The following is a 27,055-nucleotide window of genomic DNA, read 5'->3' on the forward strand; positions in this document are numbered from 1 at the left end:
CCAGTGCTTAGTGAGATCAATGAAATCATATGGGTGTAGCTGAGGGGAGAATCTGGCTCATCGTCTCCAACAGAATGACAGTGTTGAGACTGTGAATGGTCTCAGGAAGCCTGGTACCTGAACATCAAGCAGGTTTCCAGCTTCCTCACACCCCTTCAGCCAATGTTAACACCAATGACTGCTCACATGCTGGATTTTGTTACATGGATACAATGTGTGGCAGAGGAGGAGGAGAGTGTGCTGGTGTCTGCATCTCTTCAGCCTCTGCAACAGTTGGGACAATAAAAACAATTTATACATTCGGGAGAGTAAAGTTTGCCACTTCAAAAAAAGCTGCCTAATTTTCAGAAGGGCTGAGCATGCACAATTCCTAATGGATTCAGAGGAGCTGCAGGGGCTCAGTACATCTGAAATAGCCAGTGCTTAAATATGGATTTAGGTGTCCAACGTTAGGCATACAGAGTTCCAGTGTGTTGGGTAATATTTTCAGAAATGCCTACGTGACTTAGCACCTCTGACCCACTGAAAATCAATAGGCCTTTAAAGTCCATGTCCCAGATCCTCAAAAGTATTTAGGTCACAAACTCCCATTAATTTCACTGGGAGTTAGGCACCTAAATGCCTTTGAGGATCTGGGCCTAAGGTACTAAGGTGTTTCTAAATACTTTATCTTTAGCCATTTTAGAAAAAAAAATGACGCACTCACCTTTATGTTTTGGCTGTGAAACTCTGGGGATGTGACTGTCAAGATAAGCAGTGTTGCACCAGCCATAGATGCAAGTAGCTGGCAAGTAGAACGCCAAAGCACAGATGTAATGGCATGAAGCATGTTGAATATTTACCACAGAAGAAGCAACTATAAAAAAAAGAAAAATCCGTGGTCCTGCGTATATTCCCCTTCTCTGACTATCACCACACTTGACTAGGTTCTGGCATGGCATCTCATAAGATAGGGGGGTTGATATGTGAAGCTTTCCATGGTCTGCACTTCTGTTGCCATTGGACACTGGGAGAAAAGCCCAGCTTTTATTACCTGAGCATAGGACTTAAGGTGGGTGTTAGGATATAGATATTCAGGCCTGTCTATAAAGGCCTGTACTTTAAGAATTTAGGTGTATTCTTATCACTTGGCTAGTTAGAGGTATAAAAGAAAGAATCAAAATCACTGTCTGCCAGTGTAAGGTCCTTCTCTTACTGTGACAGTCTGAGGCCCTGTTCTTAGGCTTAGTATCAAACTTAGTTTGATAGCATCCATTTCAGTAGAATGATTGGTTAAGGTATAGCTAAGAATATTACTATATAAATTAGGGGCAAACAGGAAGTAAGTTGGGATTCGAAAATAAGGAAAAAGGAACTTGTATTTAAGCTTGCTGGAAGTTCACCCCAATAAACATTGAATTGTTTGCACCTTCGGACTTCGGGTATTGTTGCTCTCTGTTCATGAGAGAAGGACCAGGGAAGTGGGAGAGTGATTAGGAAGTAAAAATCAAATGCAAATAACATCTTTTGGGAAGAGTGTACGACAAACCCAGGGCTCTTCCCAGTTCCAATTTGGGTTTTATTAAATCTGCAGTGACGCTGAGTCACCTTGCCAAAGCAGTAAACAGGTGAGCTATATATTATGCTCCAGTGAAGAAATCCATTCACTTCCACCAACTCTTGAAAGGTGCAGAAGACATTTCCCATCTTCCCAGAAAGGAAAGGTAAGACTTGCATTCCTTTATTTAACATGTGGAGACCTTATTCTCAGGTTTTAAAACATAATTTGCTACAAAGAAGGCTGTTTGAAACATTCGGGCACTTAGAGCAATATAATGCCTTGATTTTTTTCAATGAAATGAGGAAGGGTAAAATATAGGCAAAGGATTAGCAAAAGTAAGAAGAGAAAATATGGAAAGAATCAAGAAACAATAAAAAGTGTCCTTTACACCATGTGACTAGGCAATAAAACACCAGTTAAGCAGGGGTATTAAATAATATATACGTTTAAATTCCGGTTCTTTGTGTGGGCTGTTGGCTTAGATAAAATTCTCTTCAGGACAGCGATCCTGTCTCCTTATATAGCCGTAAACTACCTTGCACATACAGAAAGCTACCTAAAGAAAAACTGTAGTGTGTATAATTATAAAACAGTTTCACTAGATAATAAATAATGAATGTGGGGTTGCACTTTCGTAAGAAAGAGAGGAAGATAGCCCGCTTTGTATGAATAGTTTAGGCTAGACTGAGTCTTTCCAAGACTCAGCCTTTGGGAGGGGAACAGAAGCACACACAAAAAGATTTCTGCCTGTAATGTTGAAATAATACAGGCTGGAGGTATTAAGGCACTGATCCTGCAATGGTGTGTGTGGATTGGCCCCATGATGTCAATGGAACTTTGCACATGCACAGAGCACAGAGCTGGTTGCAGGATCAGGCTCTAAAGTTTAACTCTCAGAGCAAGTAGGTTTACGTCTTCTAATGCAGTGGTTCCCAAACTGTGTAACGTAAGTCCCTGGGGGTATGCGAGACATCTCAGTGAGGGAGGGGGGATGTGGGAGAAATAGTGTAATGGTGGATTTTATTTATTCATTATTTTATTTATTGCATTTTCATAATAGGCCACTCAGATGAAGCTTTAAAACTCATTGGGAGTTTGTTATGTACAATACGGTTAAATAAAAATACTGTTAATTTACTTCAAGATGTACCAATGAGAACACAGATACACAAAGACGCGGACATACGGCGCCTTCCCCTCCAATCACCGTACAGCGTGGGTTCCATTGCCCAGGAACTGTCCAGTCTAACTGAGCTCAGAACTTAATCAGGGTTTTTTACAGTTGTATGCATTGCACTATAACTATATCTGTACGTAACAACAAAAGGTGGACGGCTGGCTAAAGACAGGTAGTGTTAAGAAGAACACACAAAGTATCAGTGATGAGAAGGATAGGAGTACAGTGGCAGCTGATACAGTGAGAAAAGTTTGGGAACCTCTATTCTAAAGCATAAGCATTTGGGTGAAAAGGATGGGGTTTTCAAAACGTCTAAGTAAGTAGGAGTCCCACTGACACTCAATAGGATCCTGCAGGCATTTTTGTAACTCTCTAGGAATCAAGTAAAAAACTCATAATTATATTGTGTTTTTCTGACAAAATTTTAGCGTGCACATTTTTGCCATTTCAGTGGGGGCATTTCTCAGTCCTATTTGCAAATTTAACAATATTCACAATTTCTATGAGTTGGTTATTTTCACCTCAGAACATGCTACAGCATATATTTTCCCAAGTTTTCAATGCCAAAGTCACTTGTATGTGAAAAATGAATTTCTTTCCACTTGGATAAGAGTGCAGTTTGCTCTAAGAGTAGCCCGGTTTCACTTGAAAACAGATACATTTTAGCTTGAAATACTTGTGTACAGCTACAAATTTACCAAAAAATCCTCCTACTGTCTAGTGCAGAATGAAATGCAGGAAAAAAATCATGTTATTAAGAATATTTCTTTAATCTCAAGTACTGGGGCAGTCATGTATAATATTACATTTGGAAATAGTAAGGTAAAGTTATAAGATAACAAATGTGTACTAAATATACCTTAAAGTCAAACAAACACAGCACCAGAAAATGTATTACCAGGAAAGAAAAATTACGTATATTAACCCTAAGGATCAGCATTAAACTGTTTAGTGTTCATATATTTTAGAAGTTAGGGCCAGATCCTTAGCTAGTGAAAATGAACATCATTGCATTGCCAGCTGAGGAATTGGCCCATAATGAATCCATATGCCACAAACATATACAATTATTAGATACTTTGTATGTTCATATCTGTATCTGGGGAGCTAAGATTACTTGGTTCTAAAATTGCACAAAACACAGGACTAGACCGATTCAGCTAAAGCAGAAACTCTTTTATTGTTAGCAGTAGGAGGTCCCTTATCCTCCATATGAGTCAGCTACTAGAGGACAATGTCACAAGGCAATTATACTACTCGATTGCCAATACCTTGCACCAGAAAAGTCTACAGATAGACAGTACCTTGTCTAAGCCAAGAGGACTGCAGGCAGACATTAAAATTATGGAAGATATAATGGACCAGTTCCTTACCCGATGTAAATGGGTTTAGTTTCATTGATGCAAACAGAGTTTTAGAGACTGAAGTTGATAGAGCTACAAGTGAGGATATGATCTATTGCTTCCAGCGTCATACAAGCAGTCTGGTGAGCAGTGGAGCTGGCTATACCGGTAGGAAAAGTGCAACCTGCTTTTCCCCCCATGCTCCCTGTCAACATGCTCTCTTTGCAAGTAGCTCTAGAGACCCACTTCTTCTAGTCTGAAAGAGACTAGGACTTTTCAGCTTGGAAAAGAGGAGACTAAGGGGGGGATATGATAGAGGTCTATAAAACCATGAGTGGTGTGGAGAAAGTGAATAAGGAAAAGTTATTTACTTGTTCCCATAATATAAGAACTAGGAGCCAACAAATGAAATTAATGGGCAGCAGGTTTAAAACAAATAAAAGGAAGTCACACAGTCACACAGTCACATATCCACCTCAATTTCCCTGCAGGATATGCACCTGAGGTTACAGTGGAAGAAGTCAGTGCAAACCTAATTTGAATTTAGCCCCTTAAGTTTTGTTCAAACCAATGCCCCTTGTTTACAATTGAAACAGGGAGGTGGCCATCTGTATGGAAGGAAGGTAAGATTTAGGGCTAGATGGTAATTTTAGAAACAACCCTGAGCAATGAGTGATGCATGAGCTCATGAGCATGAGCATATCCTGAGGTGCATATCCACCAAATCCCCACAGCACACAGTCAACCTGTCGAACTCCTTGCCTGAGGAGGTTGTGAAGGCTAGGACTATAAAAGAGAACTAGATAAATTCATGCAGGTTAAGTCCAATAATGGTTATTAGCCAGGATGGGTAAGGAATGGTGTCCCTAGCCTCTGTTTGTCAAAGGGTGGAGATGGACGGCAGGAGAGAGATCTCTTAATTATTACTTGTTAGGTTCACTCCCTCTGGGGCACATGGCATTGGCTACTGTCGGCAGACAGGATACTGGGTTGGATGGACCTTTGGTCTGACCCATTTTGGCCATTCTTATGTTCTTATGCATATGGAAAGGTCTGCTAACCCCATTGTCATTTTACCAAGAATACATTAAACCACAACCATCAACCTCCCTCTAAACCAAATATAAAATTAAATGAATAATAAATCAACCTGGCATCATACACTTAAGCCTACTTAGACTGCGGCTTGGGCACAGGACCAATGAAAGTGAATTCCAGCCCAGCCACTAGCCCAAGCCAGTTAAACCATAGGTACTTTGAGCCAAAGCCTCCAAGCTGATCCTAACGACAATGAGAGGGAGCAAAGATCCCCAGAGATAATTGGGTCCTGGGCCTTACAGGGATTTGAAAATACTCCTGAACACTTCTTGAACTGCACCCAGAATCAGACAGAAATGCAAAGTAAGGATTCAAGCACACCTCTCACATGCTAAGAGTCCTGTCCAGGGCAAGTAGCGGGCAGCTGCATTCTGCACTGGACACGGCTCCTAGGTGGACCTCAAGGGCAGCCCTGCATCCCAACGGGTCATCAATGGGTGAAAACCATTGCTGTGTTCCATTCACACAATTATGCTATGGGCAAACCTTCTATAACAAAAGTCCTGAAACAACTCATCTTTCCTGGGACACAATCTCTGGCCCAGCTCTTGATCCATAGCAATATTCCAGTGCTGGTCCTTAACCACCTACCCTTTGAACATGAACACAGCGGACACATCTCTCAGTTATTCAGCCCTCTCAGTTATTCAGATAGATTGTGACTAGGACCATGCATTTGCCCTGGAGAGAAGGAATCCCCCCGTAGCATTCTCACAGGGGCTACTCAAAGGTTGGGTAGGTGTAGAGGGAGTTACTTACCCACTTACTCCTTCCCCAGAGCAGGTGGAAGGGGAATGGACAGAGACTTAGCTCCTACCCTTACTCAGAAGCCAGAGTCATGAGGAAAGCAGTGCGAGCTGGAGGTAGAAGTTGACATTGGTGCTGTAGACCAGCAATAAATTACTATCCTGAGGAGTAAGGAGAAAGCAAGGGAGGAATTGAGGCAGAGAAGGATGTCTCCTAAGGATACTTCTGGGAGCTCATGCATCACTCATTGCTCAGGGTTGTTTCTAAAATTACCATCTAGCCCTAAATCTTACCTTCCTTCCATACAGATGGCCACCTCCCTGTTTCAACTGTAAACAAGGGGCATTGGTTTGAACAAAACTTAAGGGGCTAAATTCAAATTAGGTTTGTACTGACTTCTTCCACTGTAACCTCAGGTGCATATCCCCAGCAGTAGAAAGTCTGTGGTACCATGTCTTCCCCTCCACAATGGGATGGACAGTATGGGCAAGTGCAATCCAATAAGTGGCCAGGAAGGGAGTATTGCAAAGCTGTATGGTGCACATACTAATTCAGTGCATCCCCTCTGTAGTCCCCACAGGGAAGATTCCTATGGAGCTCTGGCTAGAAACTAAACCTGTCCCCACCTAATGAAAGCCCCAAGACAGGGTGGCTGCAGTAGTAATATCTCCCCTTCTTCCCTGCAGGGAAATTGAGGACATCCTTAACTTAGTAGAAAGGAAAACCCTCTAGTGGAGGAGCATGTATTGTGAGAAAACCATGGGTTGCTGGTTGGCTCATAGTGCTGTTAGAAGTAAAAGAGAGAGAAAGAAAGGAGGATTTTTCTCTCTAGTATAAAGACCTGGTGACAAAGCCACCAACTTCTTGATTGAGAAAAACGCTAGACGTATACAGCACACGACAGCTCACTTCTATAATGTATTTAAATAAACAGAAGCTATAGACAGGAAAGAGAACTAAGCAGGTTGTTCTTCGCTTTTCAGAGATGATTCTGCTGGCTGCATTGCTCGGCCTGGCTGCTGTGCTGCAGCCGTCCAGCGGACAGGTAGGACGAGAGCTGGGTGGGAAACATTTTTCCAATCCCATGAATATTCTGAGATTTCTGAATCACCATGGAAAGTAAAAATGTCAAATATTTTTGCAAACTGACGAAGAAAAAAAAACCATTTGTATGTCATTTGAAATGTTTCACTTCAACATGAAATGCTTTGAAATGACTGATTTTGACCCTTTTTGGGAGAATTGGAGGGTGAAATTTTAAACCCTGTTAAGTCCCTAAAGCAACACAAGCACTTAAATCAGCTTAAGTCCTTAAAATGACATAAGTGTTCAAGGCAAACTAAAGCAGTGGCTCTCAACCTTTCCAAACTACTGTTCCACTTTCAGGAGTCTGATTTGTGTTGAGTACCCCCAAGTTTCACCTTGCTTAAAATCTACTTGCTTACAAAACCAGACATAAAAATACAAAAGTGTCACAGCACACTGTTACTGACAAATTGCTTATATTCTCTTTTTTTACCATATAATGATAAAATAAATCATTTGGAATATAAATATTGTACTTACATTTCAGTGCACGGGATATAGAGCAGCATAAACAAGTCATTGTATGAAATTTTAGTTTGTACTGACTTTGCAAGTGCTTTTTATGTAGCCTGTTGTAAAACTAGGAAAATATCTAGATGAGCTGATGTACCCCCCGGAAAACATCTGCATGCTCTCAGGTGTACACATACCCCTGGTTGAGAACCACTGAACTAAAGGACAGATCCTGAAAATACTTTCCCAATTAACTTTACTCACATGAGTAGTCCTCTCAATAGCAATAGGATTACTCATGTCAGTAAAGTCAGACACATGAAGAAGCAATCATAGAATCAGGGCCTAAGACCCTGAGGCTGAGTAAGGTTTATAAATGAAAAGTGAAATGACACACACGCAGTAATACTGACTGAGCTTAGATAGTCATAACTGGGAAAACAGAGGGTTACAATGAAAACTGTTTTGTAACCTTAGGTATAACATTCATGATCATGAAGAAATTCTATCGTATACTGAAGAATTCAAATATTTCATGGATGTGAAAAGAGTAAGAATTTCAAAATGCCAAAAGTTTCAGCAAAAATTTTCAAAGAGATGCTTAACAGTCACATAGCTTCATACAACAATCTCTTTCCGATATATCTGTGCAGTGCTGAGCACAATGGGATCCTCGACCTAGGAGCACCATGATGTAAACAGTGGAGTTGTCAAGCAATTAAAAAAATTAATCACGATTAATCATGCTGTCAAACAATAATAGAATACTATTTATTTAAATGTTTTTGGATGTTTTCTACATTTTCAAATATTTTGATTTCAATTACAGCACAGAATACAAAGTGTACAGTGCTCACTTTATATTTATTTTTGATTACAAGTATATGCATTGTAAAAAACCAAAAGAAATAGTATTTTTCAATTCATCTATTACAAGTACTGTAGTGCAATCTCTTTATCATGGAAGTTGAACTTACAAATGTAGAATTATGTACCAAAAAACCCTGTAGTTAAAAATAAAATAATGTAAAATTTTAGAGCCCGCAAATCCACTCAGTCCTACTTCTTGTTCAGCCAATTGCTCAGACAAACAAGTTTGTTTACATTTGAAGGAGATAATGCTGCCTGCTTCTTGTTTACAGTGTCACCTGAAAATGAGAACAGGCATTCGCATGGCAGTGTTGTAGCCAGCGTTGCAAGATATTTTATGCCAGATGCACTAAAGATTCAAATGTCCCTTTATGCTTCAATCACCATTCCAGAGAACATGCGTCCATGCTGATGACGGGTTCTGCTCGATAACAATCCAAAGCAGTGCAGACCGACGCGTGTTCATGTTCATTATCTGAGTCACATGCCACCAGCAGAAGGCTGATTTTCTTTTTTGGTGGTTCAGGTTCTGTAGTTTCACATTGGAGTGCTGCTCTTTTAAGACTTCTGAAAGCATGCTCCAAACTTTGTCCCTCTCACATTTTGGCACTTCAGATTCTTAAACCTTGGCGAGTGCTGTAGCTATCTTTAGAAATCTCAGATTGGTACCTTCTTTGCATTTTGTCAAATCTGCAGTGAAAGTGTTCTTAAAATGAACAACATGTGCTGGGTCATCATCCGAGACTGCTTTAACATGCAATATATGGCAGAATGAGGGTAAAACAGAGCAGGGCATACAATTCTCCCCCAAGGAGTTCAGTCACAAATTTAATTAATGCATTATTTTTTTAATGAGTGTCATCAGCAAGGAAGCATGTCCTCTGGAACGGTGGCTGAAGCATGAGGAGGCATACAAATGTTTAGCATATCTGGTACCTAAATATCTTGCAATGCCGACTGCAAAAGTGCCATGCAAACACCTGTTCTCACTTTCTGGTGATATTGTAACTAAGAAGAGGGCATCATTATCTTCTGTAAATGTAAACAAACTTGTTTGTCTGCGCGATTGGCTGAACAAGAAGTAGGACTGAGTGGACTTGTAAGCGCTAAAGTTTTACATTGTTTTGTTTTTGAGTGCAATTATGTAACAAAAAAAATCTACATTTGTAAATTGCACTTTCATGGCAAAGAGATTACACTATAGTACTTGTATGAGGTGAATTGAAAAATACTATTTCTTTCATTTATCCTTTTTCAGTGCAAATATTTGTAATAAAAAATAATACACACTTTGTATTCTGTGTTGTAATTGAAATCAATATATATGAAAATGTAGAAAAACATTTAAAATATTTAATAAATTTCAATTGGTATTCTATTAACAGTGTGATGAAAACTGTGATTATTCACGATTAATTTTTTTAATTGCGATTAATTTTTCTTAGTTAATCACGTGAGTTAACTGTGATTAATCGACAGCCCTAGTAAATAAATAAATAATAATACATTCAGTGGAGTTGTTCCTGCCTTTAACAGAACTGTATTTGGTCCAATATATTTCAAAGAATTTGGCAGTCTAAAAATTCTAAGATTAGATAACACTATCAGTTTCTGATTGCTAAATTGTGTTCACTGGGCCCACACGTGAAGTAAGGTGCTACATAGCATAGAATAAAAATATTAGAATCTGACCTATAATTAATTAATCAATGATTGATTGACAGATTCATTCTGATGAAATTAAGTTTATAAACATAATTACAGGTTTCAGAGTAGCATAACTAAGGGGTTAGGATTAGGGTTAGTTCATGAAATATTTGAAAGACACATTAATTGGAATTGATTCCTAGGTTTACATATAAAATATTTTAGACTCACACAACCAAATACAAGAAAAACTATTGTACATTCCTCTAATTTAGACTCCAGATTTAGCTTCTTTGTCAACTGACAACGCAAGTCAACAAAAGGAGATTGCTGATAAGCACAATGCCTTAAGGAGAGGGGTGATGCCAACCGCTAGCAACATGCTGAGGATGGTAAGATGCATTCTGCAAAGCAATCTATAATGCATACAGACCCTATCAATGTTACTAGAGAATTTGGAAGGGCACAGCATTTCACCTGGCAGAAAACATGCCATTTGAATTCTTTCCCCTATAAAATGTTAGTGAACATAGGAGTTATCAGGGGAAGGGAGCAGATTGGATATGACAAATCTTGCTGCTCATGAACAATAATGTCTCCTTTTTGAAATGAAGGGAAAAACCACTAGGTCTGGTCTCCCAGGTTGCCCTGTCATGTATTCTCCATCTAGCTAATCACCCTGATATCTAGCCTCCTCCTAAGGTGTGCAGCTACTGAGCTGCTCCTCATTTTACTGCCCAAATGAAAAAGAAGGAATTGTCAAAAAAATTTTAAACACTGAAAATGCAATTTCCAAGTGTATGTTCTCTTCTATGTTCTGCATTACGAAGTACTAAGCAGTACACATCTGAACACCTAATGTTTCTCATTTCATTAAGGAATGGAGTCCTGCAGCTGCAGAGAATGCCAAAAGTTGGGCAAATGAATGTACTTTATCCCACAGTCCCCAAAACAGAAGGACAACTAGTAAGTAAAGTGTCACTTTTAAATGAACAATGCTTCATTCAATCCATTATACAAACAATTTGCAGATAACGTAACCACATTCATATTTAAGTGGTATTAATATTTTGCTGAATGAATAACATTTATAACACTGGACTGTATGGATTCATGTATTCTGCAATAGGACTGCATGATATTTAGACATAAGCAAAAGTTTTTTGAATATTGACTATATTTCAACATTAAAGAAATAATGAAAAATTTCCAAGAAATTTCACGATTTTTAATTTTTGAAGAAAAATTGGGAAAAAATTCAATTTTTTTTTTAAGATTTATCTCCTTCCAATCCCCCTCCTCCCATTCTTTATCCCCAAACAGCTCTAATAATATGAAAAGTTCTTGGTGTGAAGGTAAATCCCTTTTAATTGAGGTCACTTGCATTTATTCACAGAGTGATGAACAAGGGTATTGTTAATTTGAGTTTATGATTGATTCAAGACTGAATCCAAAGCAACACCCTGGACATGAACACTCCTGACACATGAGAAAGTTAGAATCCAGATCCAAATTTAGGCTTTGATTCTGATCTATGTTGCACTAGTTTTACTCTGGTGTAATTCCACTGACATCTATGGAGTTACTCTTGATTTAAGAATCTTTGTAAGAAAACCTAGTCTCCCAATATTTTCATACCAAACACCAGGATGGATTAATAGTAGATCCTTAAAATCGGGACATAGTTTATGGAGCAAACCAGAAGGCTGGGCCAATATGTGACTATTCAGGATGCATTAGACAAGGAACCAGGGGGCAATGTCAATAAGTTTATTTGTGCTGGCAGCAATGTCTGTCCAGAGTGGGTGAATCTCAGAGTTTTAGGGATACATTGGCATTTTGGTAGAGCTGGGCTCTGCTGACTTATCACTGCCATGAAAGTTCAGATAAACATCTGAATCTTTGAACACTTATGAGAACCAAAGGTAACCTCTGAACCATTGGAATTTATGCAACAGTATTCACTCATGACCTGAAGAGTGACAGAGGGTAGGGCTGTAAAGTGTGGGTATTCAGGAAATTAAATAGATTCTTCCCACCAGGCTCTCCTAGAAATTCCTGAATCTTCTATTGGTTCTCCCCACATGCTGAAGCTCTTGTATCTTCTTAAGCCCCTTTCATCAGCTTTTGTGAACAGTTTCCTTTCCATTTTCAGCAGTGGGCTGTGGCGAAAATCTCTACATGTCAACTGCACCCAATTCCTGGTCAGATGCAATTCAAGCCTGGTACAGTGAGGTGGAAAATTTCATGTATGGCATTGGGCCAACCACACCAGGTGCAGTCATTGGCCATTATACTCAGGTAGGGACCATAGCACCACTTGTCATATTCATGTTTTAAATGATACATGCTTGGCTAAATGCTTAACAGGGGAAGGAGAAATAACAGCCTCAATATATTTAAAGGGAATAAACACCATGAAGGATAAGAATTATTCCAACAGAGCAAAAGTAATGGGACAAAAAACAAAATAAACAATGGAAACTGTAGACTAAATATTATGACCAGCTTCCTCACTGTGAGGTCTCAGAGTGGTAGCCGTGTTAGTCTGTATCAGCAAAAAGAATGGGGAGGACTTGTGGCATCTTAGAGACTAACAAATTTATTTGAGCATAAGCTTTCGAGGGCTAAAACCCACTTCATCGGGTGCATGTAGTGGAAAATACAGTAGGAAGAGATATATGTATACAGAGAATGTTAAAAAATGTTAAAACCACTAACCCAGGAACCTATCCTTGCAACAAAGCCCGTTGCCAATTCTGTCCACATATCTATTCAGGGGATACCATCATAGGACCTAATCACATCAGCCACGCTATCAGAGGCTCGTTCACCTGCACATCTACCAATGTGATATATGCCATCATGTGCCAGCAATGCCCCTCTGCCATGTACATTGGCCAAACCGGACAGTCTCTACGTAAAAGAATAAATGGACACAAATCAGACGTCAAGAATTATAACATTCAAAAACCAGTTGGAGAACACTTCAATCTCCCTGTCACTTGATTACAGACCTAAAAGTCACAATATTACAACAAAAAAACTTCAAAACCAGACTCCAATGAGAGACTGCTGAATTGGAATTAATTTGCAAACTGGACATCATTAAATTAGGCTTGAATAAAGACTGGGAGTGGATGGGTCATTACACAAAATAAAACTATTTCCCCATGCTTATTTCCTCTCTCCCCCGCCCCCATTACTCTTATCTTCTTGTCAGCTGTTGGAAATGGGCATCTTGATTATTACTACAAAAGGTTTTTTTTCTCCTGCTGATAATAGCTCACCTTAATTGATCACTCTCATTATAGTGTGTATGGCAACATCCATTTTTTAATGTTCTCTGTGTATATATATATATCTTCCTACTGTATTTTCCACTGCATGCATCCAATGAAGTGGGTTTTAGTCCATGAAAGCTTATGCTCAAATAAATTTGTTAGTCTCTAAGGTGCCACAGGTACTCCTCATTCTTTTTACAGTGAGGTCTGTTAGACCACGGGATGTGGTGGAAACCATATGGCTTTGCATAATTTAAAACTAGGCTAGACCAAGCTCCCTAAGTTGTAGGGAGCCATACCACATTGACAGACAGAGAGACTAGATAACCTACTAGATTTTTTTTCTTGTGGGAGTAATGTTGTTCTTGCTCTTGTTGTTCAGGCCCTAAACTATCATCATCTTCCCTTAGCCTTCCTTCACTATGTTCTTCAGACACATACACACACACTCATTCACATGCACTAGTTATAAACTAATCAAGCTAATTCCCCTACAGGCTAGGAAAGAAGAAAGTCTAAAAGAGACTTAATTTGTATTTTTTAATATTTTGGAGGCATTTGGTTATTACTGGAATGGGGGCGAGATATTTAGAGAGATAAACATCTGTAGGTTGATTTACAAATGCTCTATACAATTGTATTGTCTTAGATTTAATTACCAGAAGCCGCCATTATAACTATCTAGTCTCACCAGTTGTGTGTAACACAGAACAGATAATTGTATCTTCTGATTCCTGCCTCTTGCCCAACAATTTGTGGTTGAACCAGTGTATATGTTTGTATGTATATGTCCTGATTTAAAAACTCCAGGTGACTGAGAATCTACCATGTTGCTTGGGTTTCATCCCCATTACATCCTAGATGGTTTTCTATGAAGTGTGAATAAGACAATATGAAAACTACATAGTGTTTCTGTTTCCTTTCCTACAAGATGTAACATTCTGCCACACTGTGTAATAAGATAATATGCCCAAATCTCAACTTCATAGGAAAATGTTTTAAAATTTATATTTTATTGTATTAAAAATATAAAGCCCTTCATATTCACTCATTTATTTACTCTTCTCTCTCCAGGTGGTTTGGTACAAGTCTTACCAGATTGGATGTGCAATTGCCTTTTGTCCTCAGAGGTTTTACAAATACTATTACGTTTGCCATTACTGCCCTGCGTATGTATTAACTATGGATTGCATTGATTATTGGAATTCCTTCGTGCTTTAATTCATCAAAATGATCCAAGGAGCTGTCGGCTACATTGCAGAATGCAGCATATTTTTCAAAGTGGGCTTATGGTAGGAAGGGCAATTCAGTTATAATGGTATGCAGAAGCATACATGCAAATTACATTCTGAAATAAAACAACTCATAACCCCCACCCCCCACCCCCAATAATTGCCCTGTGAGGTCTGCTCTGCTTAAAAATCTAAGCATTTTTTCTTAACAGCCGGGTAAGTGAAAAAGAAGATGCTTGTATTTCTAACTAATAGGAGTCTGCAAGAAACTTTCCCTAGGACATGTTATCTACTAACTGCCTCCTGCAGGGTTTATTGCACCTTCCTTTGAAGTAGCTGCGCTGGTCATTGCGAGCCCTCTACTCAGGATGCCACATAAGCACTTGCAAGTATCGTAAGCAATCTATCATTAATATGGGTGTGAGACTGTCACAGAAGTCACGGATTCCATGACTTTCCGTGACCTCCGTGACTTCTGCAGCAACTGGTGCTGGCTCAGGGGCTGCCCAAGCGGGGCAGCCCCTGGGCCAGCAGCAGCAGTTTGGGTTTGTGGGAGGGGGCTCAGGGCCAGAGGCAGGGGGTTGGTAGGTGTGAGGGGGCGCTTACCTCAGGGTGAGGGGCTCCCCAGCTCCCACTGGCATGGGCATGGCCCTGCAGCTCCTAGGTGGCAAAGGGGCCAGGGGCAGGCTCCGTGCTGCACACTGCCCGCCCCCGCAGGCCCTGCCCCGGCAGCTCCAATTGGCTGTGGTTCCCAGCCAATGGGCGCTGCGGCAGCTGGCACTTGTGGTGAGAGCAGCACGCTGAGCCCCCTGGCCCCTCCACCGTCTAGGCACTGCAGGGACATGGAGCGGGTAGGGAGCTCTGCCCCTTGCCAACTCCGTCAACCCTCCCCTGCCCACCATCGTCAGGGGTCCTGGGCTATGGTGCCCACCACCAGCAGGGTCCTGGACCGCCTCCCTCAGCACCCACAGTGCCCCCAGACCACCCGCCCCCCACCCAAGAGCACCCATGGCCCCCCACCCAAGTTTTAGTCACTGGTATTTTTAGTAAAAGTCGTGGACAGGTCACGGACCGTGAATTTTTGTTGACTGCCCATGACCAGTCCATGACTTTTACTAAAAATACCTGTGACTCAACGTAGCCTTAATAAAGACAATGGGGTAAGATTTTCAATGCAGTGCAAGGGATTTGGCCATACGCTTTTGATTCATTTTAATATTTACATTTTGACATTTGAAATTATTGTTTGACACATACCAGACTAAGGGTGTATCTACACTACAGCCCGGGATGTGATTGCAGCTCATGTAGATGCGTCTGTGCTTGTTTTGTTCTCACTAGCTTGCAAAATATAGCAGTGAGTGCGTGGTGGAGCAGACATCAGCCCATGCTGTATAAGCCTGCCTGACCCCGCTGGGCACATTCTCGGTCTAGTCCAGGGGTTCTCAAACTAGGGGTCGGGACCCCTCAGGGGATCGCGGGGTTATTACATGGGCGGTTGCGAGCTGTCAGCCTCCATCCCAAACCCCACTTTGCCTCCAGCATTTATAATGATGTTGAATATATTAAAAGGTGTTTTTAATTTATATGGGGGGGTCACACTCAGAGGCTTGCTCTGTGAAAGGGGTCACCAGTACAAAAGTTTGAGAACCACTAGTCTAGTCTGTGCTGAAGCCTGCCCCATGGCATCTTTGTTCTTTAAGGATTGCAGTTAGATTAGAACTAGTGCAGAAATGACTACACAACCAGCAAATCACACACACACACACACACACCGACTGCAGTGTAAATGTCCCCTGAGTGTAAATGAAGATGTGTGTTGTAGACTGGCTTTACATTTTATTCTGTTTAATTTTATCATTTCAGGGGAAATTACAGAAACGTAATAAGCACACCTTACAAATCAGGGCCAGTGTGTGGAGATTGCCCTAATGCTTGTGACAATGGACTATGCAGTAAGTTTTAGCAGTTTGAAGTATTTCAGTGGCAAAGTTTTCACTTACTAAAACAATGTTTGGTTTCAGAGTAGCAGCCGTGTTAGTCTGTATTCGCAAAAAGAAAAGGAGGACTTGTGGCACCTTAGAGACTAACCAATTTATTAGAGCATAAGCTTTCGTGAGCTGCAGCTCACTTCCTCAGATGCATATCGTGGAAACTGCAGCAGGCTTTATATATACACAGAGAATATGAAACAATACCTATTACAGTGGGGTGGGAATAGGTATTGTTTCATATTCTCTGTGTATATATAAAGCCTGCTGCAGTTTCCACGATATGCATCTGAGGAAGTGAGCTGTAGCTCACGAAAGCTTATGCTCTAATAAATTGGTTAGTCTCTAAGGTGCCACAAGTCCTCCTTTTCTTTTTAAAACAATGTTTAATTCCCTTGGCGGGAAGGCTTTGGGAAATTATCAACTCAAAAATCTTGCCTACAGAACGTGACTGCGAGGCCCTTACACACACTCATTGCTAACCATGTTATATTTAAAAATGAGCATGCGTAGGGGCTCATGTAAGGGCTTCTGAGAGGGGATTGTTATCCTGTCAGGGGACTGTCATAATGTTATCATGTCCCCATCAGAAGAGAAGACTGAGGAGGACATGATAACCTTCTTCCGAACTGTCAAATTTCTTATAAAGGAGATGGTGATCAGTTGTTCTGCACTTCCCCCCTGGGTAGGACAAGAAGTAATAGGTTCAGTTTATAGTCAGGGAGATTTATGTTAGATATTAGGAAAATCTTTCTAACTATAAAGATAGTTAAGCACGGGAACATGTTACTAGGGAAGATATGGAATCCCCGTCATTAGAAGTTTATTTTTTTAAGAACAGGCTAGGTAAGTATGTCAGGAATGGTCTAGGAATACTTAATGCTGCCTCAGCATGGGGAAAGATGACCTCTCAAGGTCCCTTCCAGCCCTACATTTCTATGATTCTGTACTGAATAGGACTTTGCAATTATTCGTATTTATTATTTGCTTTGTGATAGTGCTTACAAGCCGCTATCATGGGCCAGGACCCAGTTGTGCTAGGCACCACATAAGTATATAATGAATTCTATTGAAATCAATGAGAGAGCTTGTGGAGTAAGTTTATGTGTAGAGATTACATATAGAGAAATATAGCTATTCATATGCTGCTTAATATGAGCCAGGAGATCATCAAGTTCCCTACCTTGGCCCCCCAAAAAAGAAAAAGAAACTTATGACAATGTTAAAAATATTTAACACCAAAAATGGTAGACTGTCAGGGCCTTTTACTAACGACCAAAGTCATTTGTATTTGTACACTAAGAACTGCGGAGTATATAGAAAAACCTGCAAAGGATTTTGCTGTTGTAACTTCCGAGAGCCACATATGGACAGATGGTAGAACTCCTGGAGGTACTGCCCCTGGGCAGACACAATGCTTCTGGGAGTAAAGGAACAGTATGGCTGCTCTCCAAGTGAGATTGTGCCAAGCCCCTGAGCAAAGCTACAGGAGAAGTAGAGCAGTTCTGTATGACTTGTTCCTCCTGGACTACCAGGCAGATATAATGATACATTTCGCAGAATACACTAGGTTTGCAAATCTGGATAGCTCATTCTTGGGACAAAACTCTTATGGGAAATAGGAGAGAGAACTGATCTAGTCTTATTAAAATTTGACTGACCTCCAAACCTGACTTGTCTGTCTTGTAATTGAACTGTAAAAAGCTGTATTAAAACAAAGTATTGCTCCACCTGATAAATTGCCTTAAACTAAGTGAACAATTTTTCTGTTAGACTTCTACAATTTTATCGGGGAACAAATAAAACGGAACAGAAAAAAAAAATACAGTGAAAAATGCTTATTGGGTCAAAATATCCTTGAAAGGAAACAGTTCAGGGCTTTTTTTCCCCTCCTCTTGTTAATACCTAATCTCATGCTCTGTTTCATTTTCAGCCAATCCTTGTAAGTATGTGGACATTTACACAAACTGTCCTGATTTAAAAGTGTTCCCTGGATGTACAAACCCCATGATCAAGGCAAGCTGTCCTGCCTCCTGCCGTTGCACCACTGAAATAAAATAACAGCCTCAGATTCCTCCCTTCATGGAAATTCTTCTTTTTAATGACAGCACCATTTAGAAAATCAGGGTGCCATCTTGCAGCCCTTATATATGAAATCCTACTGACTTCAATGGGGTTACTCACCTGCGTAATGGCTGTAGGATCTGACCTTTCATCTCATGTTTTTTCCGGCTTTAATTCTTTGTTTTAAAATGTAGTAGATTTTTCTTCCTTGCCTGAAATTCAGCATTGTACATGCTAGACTTGTATAACATTGATTGACTGAAATTTCATCTTCATCAATATCAACTTCATCCTTCACAAAATATCATCTAAAGGTCACTTCCTGTCAAGATATACTTGTGATGTCCTTATTCTGAAAATAATCCCATTGATACAATGGGCCAGACTTCTCCGTCATCATTCATGTTGAGAGTCACCTTACTGCACAATCAATGGGATCAGTAAATAAGTCATTATCACACAAGGAAGGATTATGAGAGAGGGAAATGTTCTCCTAATAACAAATAGAGAGCTGTCACCTGAATTACTTTCAAATCATTTGTCATTTCTGTGTTACTCATTAAATTACTCATTCAATACTGCACAACTTGTTTTGGCTTTTATTACTTTTGTTTCATGTAAAATACTGTTTAGCCAACTTCCATGGATGTAAGTCTTTATCACAGTTCTTTGTCCGTATAGCTTTGATGCTGCAAGCAATGTTTGAGTAATATGCCCGGAAACACTGCAGAAGATCTATAACACTCACCTATATTTTGAAGGGGTGACATTTTTCTAGTAGAAATAGACAAAGAATGTAGAGATGAGAGAAGTAATTTTAGTTAAGATAACAACAAAAAAGTTCTGAGGCTCGCAAATAAAGGGCCAAGTGGAATGAGTAAAGACTTTTCATGTAAGGAGGTGGAATTTCACTAAGAATGAATTTGGCTGCAGGAGGTTCCCAGAGGTGGAGGTGGGTCTGATGATCTCCCCCCAGAGCAGCTGTGCAGGGGATGAACAAGTTCTGTCCCTCCCCAGCCCAGCTGGAGCTAGGCACCCCCTGGCTGGGCACTCCTAGCAGCAGGGAGAAATTGGATTTCATGGGGAGGGCCTTATTTCATACTCTGTGATGCGTTTTTCATAGCCATGAAATTGGTAGGGCCCTAGTTATAATTAATACATTTTGGAAGGAATATTAAACCTTGTGCTTCAGGGCTAAGCTAAATTTCAACTATTTGAGATGAGGAAAAGATCCAATGTGGGACAAGGGGGTGAAGAATTATCCCACCTCTGCCTACTGCAGGGTTCTTACACCTTCTTCTGAAATAGCTGGTACTGGACACTGTCAGAGACAGAATACTGGATTAGATGGACCCCTGGTCTGATCCAGTTTGGCACTTCCTAGATTACCTGTGAATAACAGACATCAACCCATTGCACAAGTGACACTATATATGGAATGTGACTTCCTCCCTAAAACTTTATGTTGGCTTGTTGGCAACTCTCAAAATACTACCTCCTCTGCTTGGTCACAGGGCGTCATCCAAAGCCCTCTGAAGGCAATGGAATTAACTTACCAGTGAATTTCTGTTTTGCAAGTTTGCGGGGGTCTGGGGGAAGAGAGGGGCAACATCCGTTCAGGCATTTTATAATATAAAACTCTTCCTGGAACTAAGTGTTCAACCATATTTTCCCCACACTTCACTACAAAATAATTTTAAATTCTTTGCCTGGGCAAGCGGTCTGCAAAGGGTTAACAAACCTGTCTGCATCTCCCTCCTTGCTCTCTTTCCTGTATCAATGGCTCATTCACATCAGTTGGGGATTGTTTGTTAGAGGGGGGGCTGGTGCAGATTCAGGTGCAGGCAGGGTTAAATTGCCTGTGGATAGCTAGTGTTTGGATTCCAGACCACAGCCACTTTTTGACATTTTCAGTAACGAGCCTCAAAAGCTATTTCATTGGGAAGTTAATTTTTAGTTTTATACATGATACTTGCCAATGTATATATACGTGAGTCCACTACTTGTGAGTCTTTTCTAGTTAGACATATTGAATTTTCCTTTGAATGACACAGGTGACTCATTCTACCCATAAATCTATGAATGTCAAAGTAAACTTCAATGCAGATAGTGTGAATCAATTTAAATTTACTAATAACATTATATACCATGTAGAATATATACAAATGTAGGTCAACAGACTGTGCTAAAAGTAGAAGCATAAATAGCTGAAATACAGTTTTGTTCTGATCTGTTCCCAGGGCATGATTCTCTGTTGACATACACCTTGTGCAGTCATTTACACTAGTGAAAAGTGGGGATAAAACACCATGCTTCTCATTTGGTAGTGTGTTCACACCTATTTTGCACTGGTGTAAATGACTGCACTAGATGGACAGCAGTGAAGAATCAAGACTCCCCCCCCCCCCAGACTCCATGGGCATGTCTACGGTAGGGAAAATGGTGTGTTATTAAAATGTGATAGCTGTGACTTACAATACTAGTTAGACAGGGCCAGATGTAGTTTTAACATGTGTTAGCTGCTTCAAGTGAGCCTAGACCTGTCTATAGGATTTTAAAACATGTTCGATATCCTGTACTAGCTATCACATTTTAAAAACACACCATTTTTCCTACTGTCGATAGGACTCATCTGGTTTACATTTTGATAACTATGTTTAGTATATGTTGCTGACACAGTTTTGAGGGATGTGGTTTTCCTGAGCTCTGGGAAATTGGTGTTAAGATCCTCTTGGATGTATTGCTTTTGTCATTCAGTTACTGGAGGATTTTGTCTCAGTTCCATCTGGAATCTCAGAATTTCTTCCAAAATACTGCAGAGGCAAAAGTGTTATTTGAATGATTTTTCCCATATTAAAAACTACATCTTCAGTAGAAGAGAGTAATTAAGATACAAAACCCATCTGCTCCCCTCAGATATCTGCTGGATACTTCCTCAGGCCTGATACTGTATTATGATCTGTACAAATTGACTGCTACACCTGGACAGAGCTCCACTAAATTTGAGGAGTCTGTCAAGATTCATGTATGAATCTGGTCTGAGCAGTTTTGCTGAGGGTCAGGTGTTAGAAATCTACATTTATCATCCATAAAGGGCCCCCTGAGAGAAAACTAGGGGTTTATGGGGGAAAATAAACCAAAATAAGGAGCTAAGAAACAGGAATATGTATAATGACAGGTTTCAGAGTAACAGCCGTGTTAGTCTGTATTTGCAAAAAGAAAAGGAGTACTTATGGCACCTTAGAGACTAACCAATTTATTTGAGCATGAGCTTTCATGAGCTACAGCTCACTTCATCGGATGCATACTGTGGAAACTGCAGCAGACTTTATATACACACAGAGATCATAAAACAATACCTCCTCCCACCCCACTGTCCTGCTGGTAATAGCTTATCTAAAGTGATCATCAAGTTGGGCCATTTCCAGCACAAATCCAGGTTAGAGAGTTGTCACTTTGGATGGGCTATTACCAGCAGGAGAGTGAGTTTGTGTGTGGGGGGGTGGAGGGTGAGAACACCTGGATTTGTGCTGGAAATGGCCCAACTTGATGATCACTTTAGATAAGCTATTACCAGCAGGACAGTGGGGTGGGAGGAGGTATTGTTTTATGATCTCTGTGTGTATATAAAGTCTGCTGCAGTTTCCACGGTATGCATCCGATGAAGTGAGCTGTAGCTCACGAAAGCTCATGCTCAAATAAATTGGTTAGTCTCTAAGGTGCCACAAGTACTCCTTTTCTTTTTAGGAATATGTATAAAAATGCAGTTTAGTTATCGAGTAACTTCCTTCTTGTCTGTGAATCCCAGCACTGAATCTTCCTTCCAAACCCAAATACACAGTGTGGTAATAGGGGGGCATATATCTGAACACCTCACAATCTGCAATGCATTTAGCATCATATTATACCTGTGAAATAGTGAAAAGCCATTACCCCCATATTACAGGTGGGGAACTGAGGCACAAATGCACAAATCCACAGAAGTATTTAGACTTTATTATACTTTTTTGGGCCAAAGAGGCTAAGGCCCAGATTTGGTCCAGCAAGGTCCAGTAATTGTAAGTTCAAACTAAACAAATTCAGACTGCAAATAAGGCATACATTTTTTAACAGTGAAGGAAATTAAATATTGGAACAAATTACTGAGGATTGTGGGGGATTCTCCATCACTGGAAATTTTTAAATTAAGGTCGGTAGCTTATGTTAAAGATATGCTCTAGTCCAAATAGTGATTATTTTGGGGAAGTTCTCTGACTTTTGTCATTCAGAAAGCCAACTAAATTATCACAACAGTCTCTTTTCACCTTAGAATCTATTAATTACATTTCCTGTTACTCTAATTATTTCTAGAATTTAAGTGAATGCACCCTATTTTCGGAGCCCTATTATTCTAAATCTGCCCAAAGGAGGAATCTACCCAACGCAAAATCTGTTCCATTTCTGAGGTGAAGTAACTTGAGTACAACAATTGACCCAGATATAGATTCATTAAGGAAATAGTTGGATTTTTCGCAATACACCCACAGTATTCAACTGACATTGTACAACAAGAGATAATAAATCCATTCCCATTTGTCTCATCCCAACTTACAAGAAATAGTTTTGCAATAACCCACAGCAGTGAACTGAACTAGTGTAACCAGGTAACCAGGTATATGTCGCATCCTAGATAACAGTGTCTGTGTTCGTGTCCATCACACAGAGTCTACCCAGCTACTGGTATCTCTTTTCTTGCATTACAGAATAATTGTCTCTGTCCATCACCGCTGTATTTATTGTGGGTAGGGGGCTAGCGACTGCAGCTGCAAAAATGGAAGCCAAATCAAGATCCTTTAAAAAGTCAGGCCCTAAGTCAATACACTGAGACCTGGTTGAGAAGTATTGTTACTGAGCCAGATTCTGAGACCTTCATTCACATTGAAGGGTACCTTGCAAGAAGTCCCATTGGTTTTAATGGGGCCATTCATGGTGAAAGGTACTATTCAATGTGAGTTAATTACTTATAACTATGGACCTGACTGTTTTCATGAGGAACCTTTCTTGGCAGTGTCTGGGCAGTGGTTATGGAATATGTAATTCTGTGTTCTTTGTGTACAGGAAAAAAAACCAAACCAATAGCCATTCCCTTTCCCAGCTTCCTTATTTTGTTAATTCTGCTTTTCTTTGTGCTACGATGCAAGCAGGGCAGGGACTCTGGTTCATGGACTACTCTTTTTGTTCCTGTATTGTAAATATGATTTTGTGGATCAACTTTAAACAGTTGCATCACTCATGGCTCCTGTGACAATACCATGTGACGTTGGCGGACACCTCTTTCTGCTGCCTTGAGCCATCCCCTCAATGACTGTGCCCTGAGGTAGGCAATATTTCCGATATCACATGGTTTTCATTTAACCTCATTTGTGTTTCAGAGCACATACGTTTTAGGATGTTAATCTAAGCAGTTTCTATGAGAGGGAATACGAGAGGCCAGACTTACTCACTCACTCCTCCTGATGGAAGAACCCCCCCCCCCCAACGGTTCACCAGGAGCGCAGGAGCAGCAGCTGCTTGTCACCCCCTTTCTGAGGCGTAGTTCATGGCAGCTAGTAGTGTCCACGCAAGGAAGACCCACACTGACTGTGAAATGTACCATCTCAGCAGAGCTCCTAGGCAGACTCCAAGGACAGCAGCTGTGCTTCTGCCCAGCCCCAAAGTGCTAAGTCCGGCAGAACTCTCAGGAGAGGAGAGGAATAATTACCTGCCCTGACCTCCCCTCCCCTGAGGGGGGAACCCCCTCTCGCACAGCTAATCAGGCAACTTGCACAGGGTGCATTCCTGCAAATTGCATCCCCAGTGAGAGTGCGTCTAGCGCAAGGTACCTGTCCTGTGCTTGGCTGTGGCACACACAGCGGAAAATTTATTCTTAGAACATGGCTGGTGACTTTGGAATGACAGGCACGGTCCTGGTACTCTAATAAACTTTTTGTTTTCTTTCTGAACAGCAAGACTTACGCCTTCCCCCTTTTTTTAAATTTATCAACTTATTTTCCCCATGAGTTACGTCAAGGCTGAATCCCCAGTCTGGCACTTGGAGTGCAGAAGGTGGGGGACCGCAAGGATTTTAAAAATTAACACTTGACACTCCAGGCTTGTATTACACTCCCAAGGTTACAGCTTTTCTCTGACCTTGGCCTGGTAAACAATGCCACCACCCAAATGCAAAAACCCCCTTGAACCCAGGAAGAAGCACTTGGGAATTCTTCCCTGTGGGGTACCCTCAAGCCCTTTCACCCCCCTGCAGGGAAGAGCTGAGAAAGAAAACCAAGGAAATTAGCTGTTGCCACCAGCTAATTAAACAACAACCTATGCACAAACCTCTTAGGACACCAAAAATCCAATCCTTTTCTTAAAAAAGGTAAATTTTATTAAAAACAAAAAAGGAAGAAAATACATCTGGAACTTAGGTTTTTGCTTGATTTTAAAGGAGCAATTCCAAAAATTAAGCACCCAAAATAGCTTTCTTGGGGGTTCAGCTTAGAGGTTACAAGCAAACAAAAGCATCTGAGGTTAGCACAGAGGAGATCCACAAGCCAAAATAAATAAATAATCCTGATTGCATCTATCTAAACATATGATGTCCCAATGATTCCTTCTAGGTATGGAAGATAATTTTTCATACTTGGTTGAAACCTTATACAGCATTCCTGCTCATAGCATTGCTGCTCCATGTCCCTACAGCCCAGAGAGAACAACACACAACAAAGGGAAGTTTTTTTCCAATTTTAAAAAGTTCTAGCCTTCCCATTGGCTCTTTTGGTCAGGTGCCCACTCCCCCCCCCTTTTTTTTTTTTGGTACTTATGCAAGGAGGCTTTTTAACCCTTCACAAGTAAAGTAAGCAGAGAACAGCTACCAAAGGGATTTTACAGCTAATTGGCTGGCTGGGTGTCCATAAAAGGGAGCTACCCCCTTTTCATTTATCACAAGCTAACATGGAGGCAGCATGTTATTGCCAAGGAGATGAACAAGTCAACAGGTTAATTCTTTTTTTTAATACGTATGTGAATTTAACCCTTCCAAAGAAGGCAGTTTCATAACTAAGCAGGTGTGAAACCTGACTAAGGGATGCAGATTACATCAGACTGATGCACAGCTTGTGTTTTTTTAGGCATGAAGCCAAAGACTGGTTTAGGCCTTGTTGATACTAGATAAGAGGAGTTTTCAAAATGTGCGATAGGTTCCACAGATTCCCTCTTGGTTAGCTGTTTATAACAGATAAAAAACAGTGCTGGAGAACAATGGGGCACTGGGGGGGATGGAGTGAGGGCACAGCATGCTCAGGGTAGATGGCAGGAAGGGGTGGAGTGGGGGCAGGGCCTGTGGCAGAGCCAGGAGTTGAGCAGTGAGCCCCCCCACCCCACCCCGGCACATTGGAAAGTTGGCAGCTGTAGCTCCAACCCCAGAATTCAGTGCCTGTACAAGGAGCCGCATATTAACTTCTTAAGAGCCACACATGGCTCCGAAGCCACAAGTTGGCCACCCCTGTCTTCTGGGATATGTTTTTTAAAAAAAAAACACTTTTATAGCTCTTTGACAATTGATTCCAGTATCTTGTGAAAGTATTTTTGCTGTCTTTTTTCTTTTAATGTAAATACCATCTTTTGGCACTTTTGAAAGTGTTGACCATCCCCATACATAGGTCAAAAAAGGAAAAATCCTCACATAACATTAATTCATTTCTTCCCCACTGAAATTCAGCATTTAGGCTAATTGGCAAACCTATGAAATTTGAAAATCTTCAACCAGTCCTCCATGCTGTACTTCAGAAAAACCCTTAAATTTTGTAATCTATAACTTAGATTTGTACAAGACAGGAAGTAGTAACAAAAGAAATCATCAATTAAGGGAATCTTAGGCAGAATAATTCAGAAGTTAAATTAAGAAGATGGAAACTCAATGTGGCTCCAAGAGGCTTTATCTAGACACAAACCCACTTAATCCGTACCAGCCTAGTTGCCCTACCATACCACCCTTACTTCTCTGCTGCTGCCTTCAGAGCTGGGTGGCGGGAGAGTGGCGGCTCCTGGCCGAGAGCCCAGCGCTGAAGGCAGCAGCACAGAAGTAAGGGTACCAATCCCATACCATGCCATCCTTACTTCTGTGCTGCTGCTCTGAAAGCAGTGCCGCCACCAGCAGTGGCAAAGAAGTAAGGGGACAATACCAAGACTCACCCTACAATAACCTGGCACCCCCCCCACACAACTTCCTTTTGGGTCAGGACTCCTACAATTACAACACCATGAAACTTCAGATTTCATATCTGAAATTGTGACATTTATTATTTTTAAAATCCTATGATCATGAAATTGACCAAAATGGACCCTGAATTTGGTATGGCCCTAAGCATGACATCACAATGATTCATTACAATGCAAGGTTATGACCCTAGCGGTATCCCAATGCAAGAGGGCAAAGGCCTTAGTGGTAACTGGTAGCGAGGGTCAGCTGGCCTGACCAGTTCGGTGTACCCCATCTCACTAACA

General features: G+C 40.8%; 1 protein-coding gene across 1 annotated transcript; it reads left to right on the forward strand.

The window, feature by feature from the left end:
- Positions 1-1,653: 1,653 nt before the first annotated feature.
- Positions 1,654-19,118, forward strand: LOC311517324 (cysteine-rich venom protein-like). The gene is made up of 8 exons (XM_084622050.1): positions 1,654-1,703; positions 6,889-6,950; positions 10,237-10,353; positions 10,840-10,927; positions 12,117-12,262; positions 14,320-14,414; positions 16,344-16,432; positions 18,402-19,118. Exons 2-8 carry the CDS (start codon positions 6,891-6,893, stop codon positions 18,527-18,529), a joined length of 723 nt encoding a protein of 240 aa, XP_084478176.1. The 5' UTR covers positions 1,654-1,703; positions 6,889-6,890; the 3' UTR covers positions 18,530-19,118.
- The last annotated feature ends 7,937 nt before the right edge of the window (positions 19,119-27,055 follow it).

Source organism: Lepidochelys olivacea, assembly GCF_965140295.1.
Source record: "Lepidochelys olivacea isolate rLepOli2 genome assembly, chromosome: 3".
In the NCBI taxonomy this organism is placed as follows: Eukaryota; Metazoa; Chordata; order Testudines; family Cheloniidae; genus Lepidochelys; species Lepidochelys olivacea.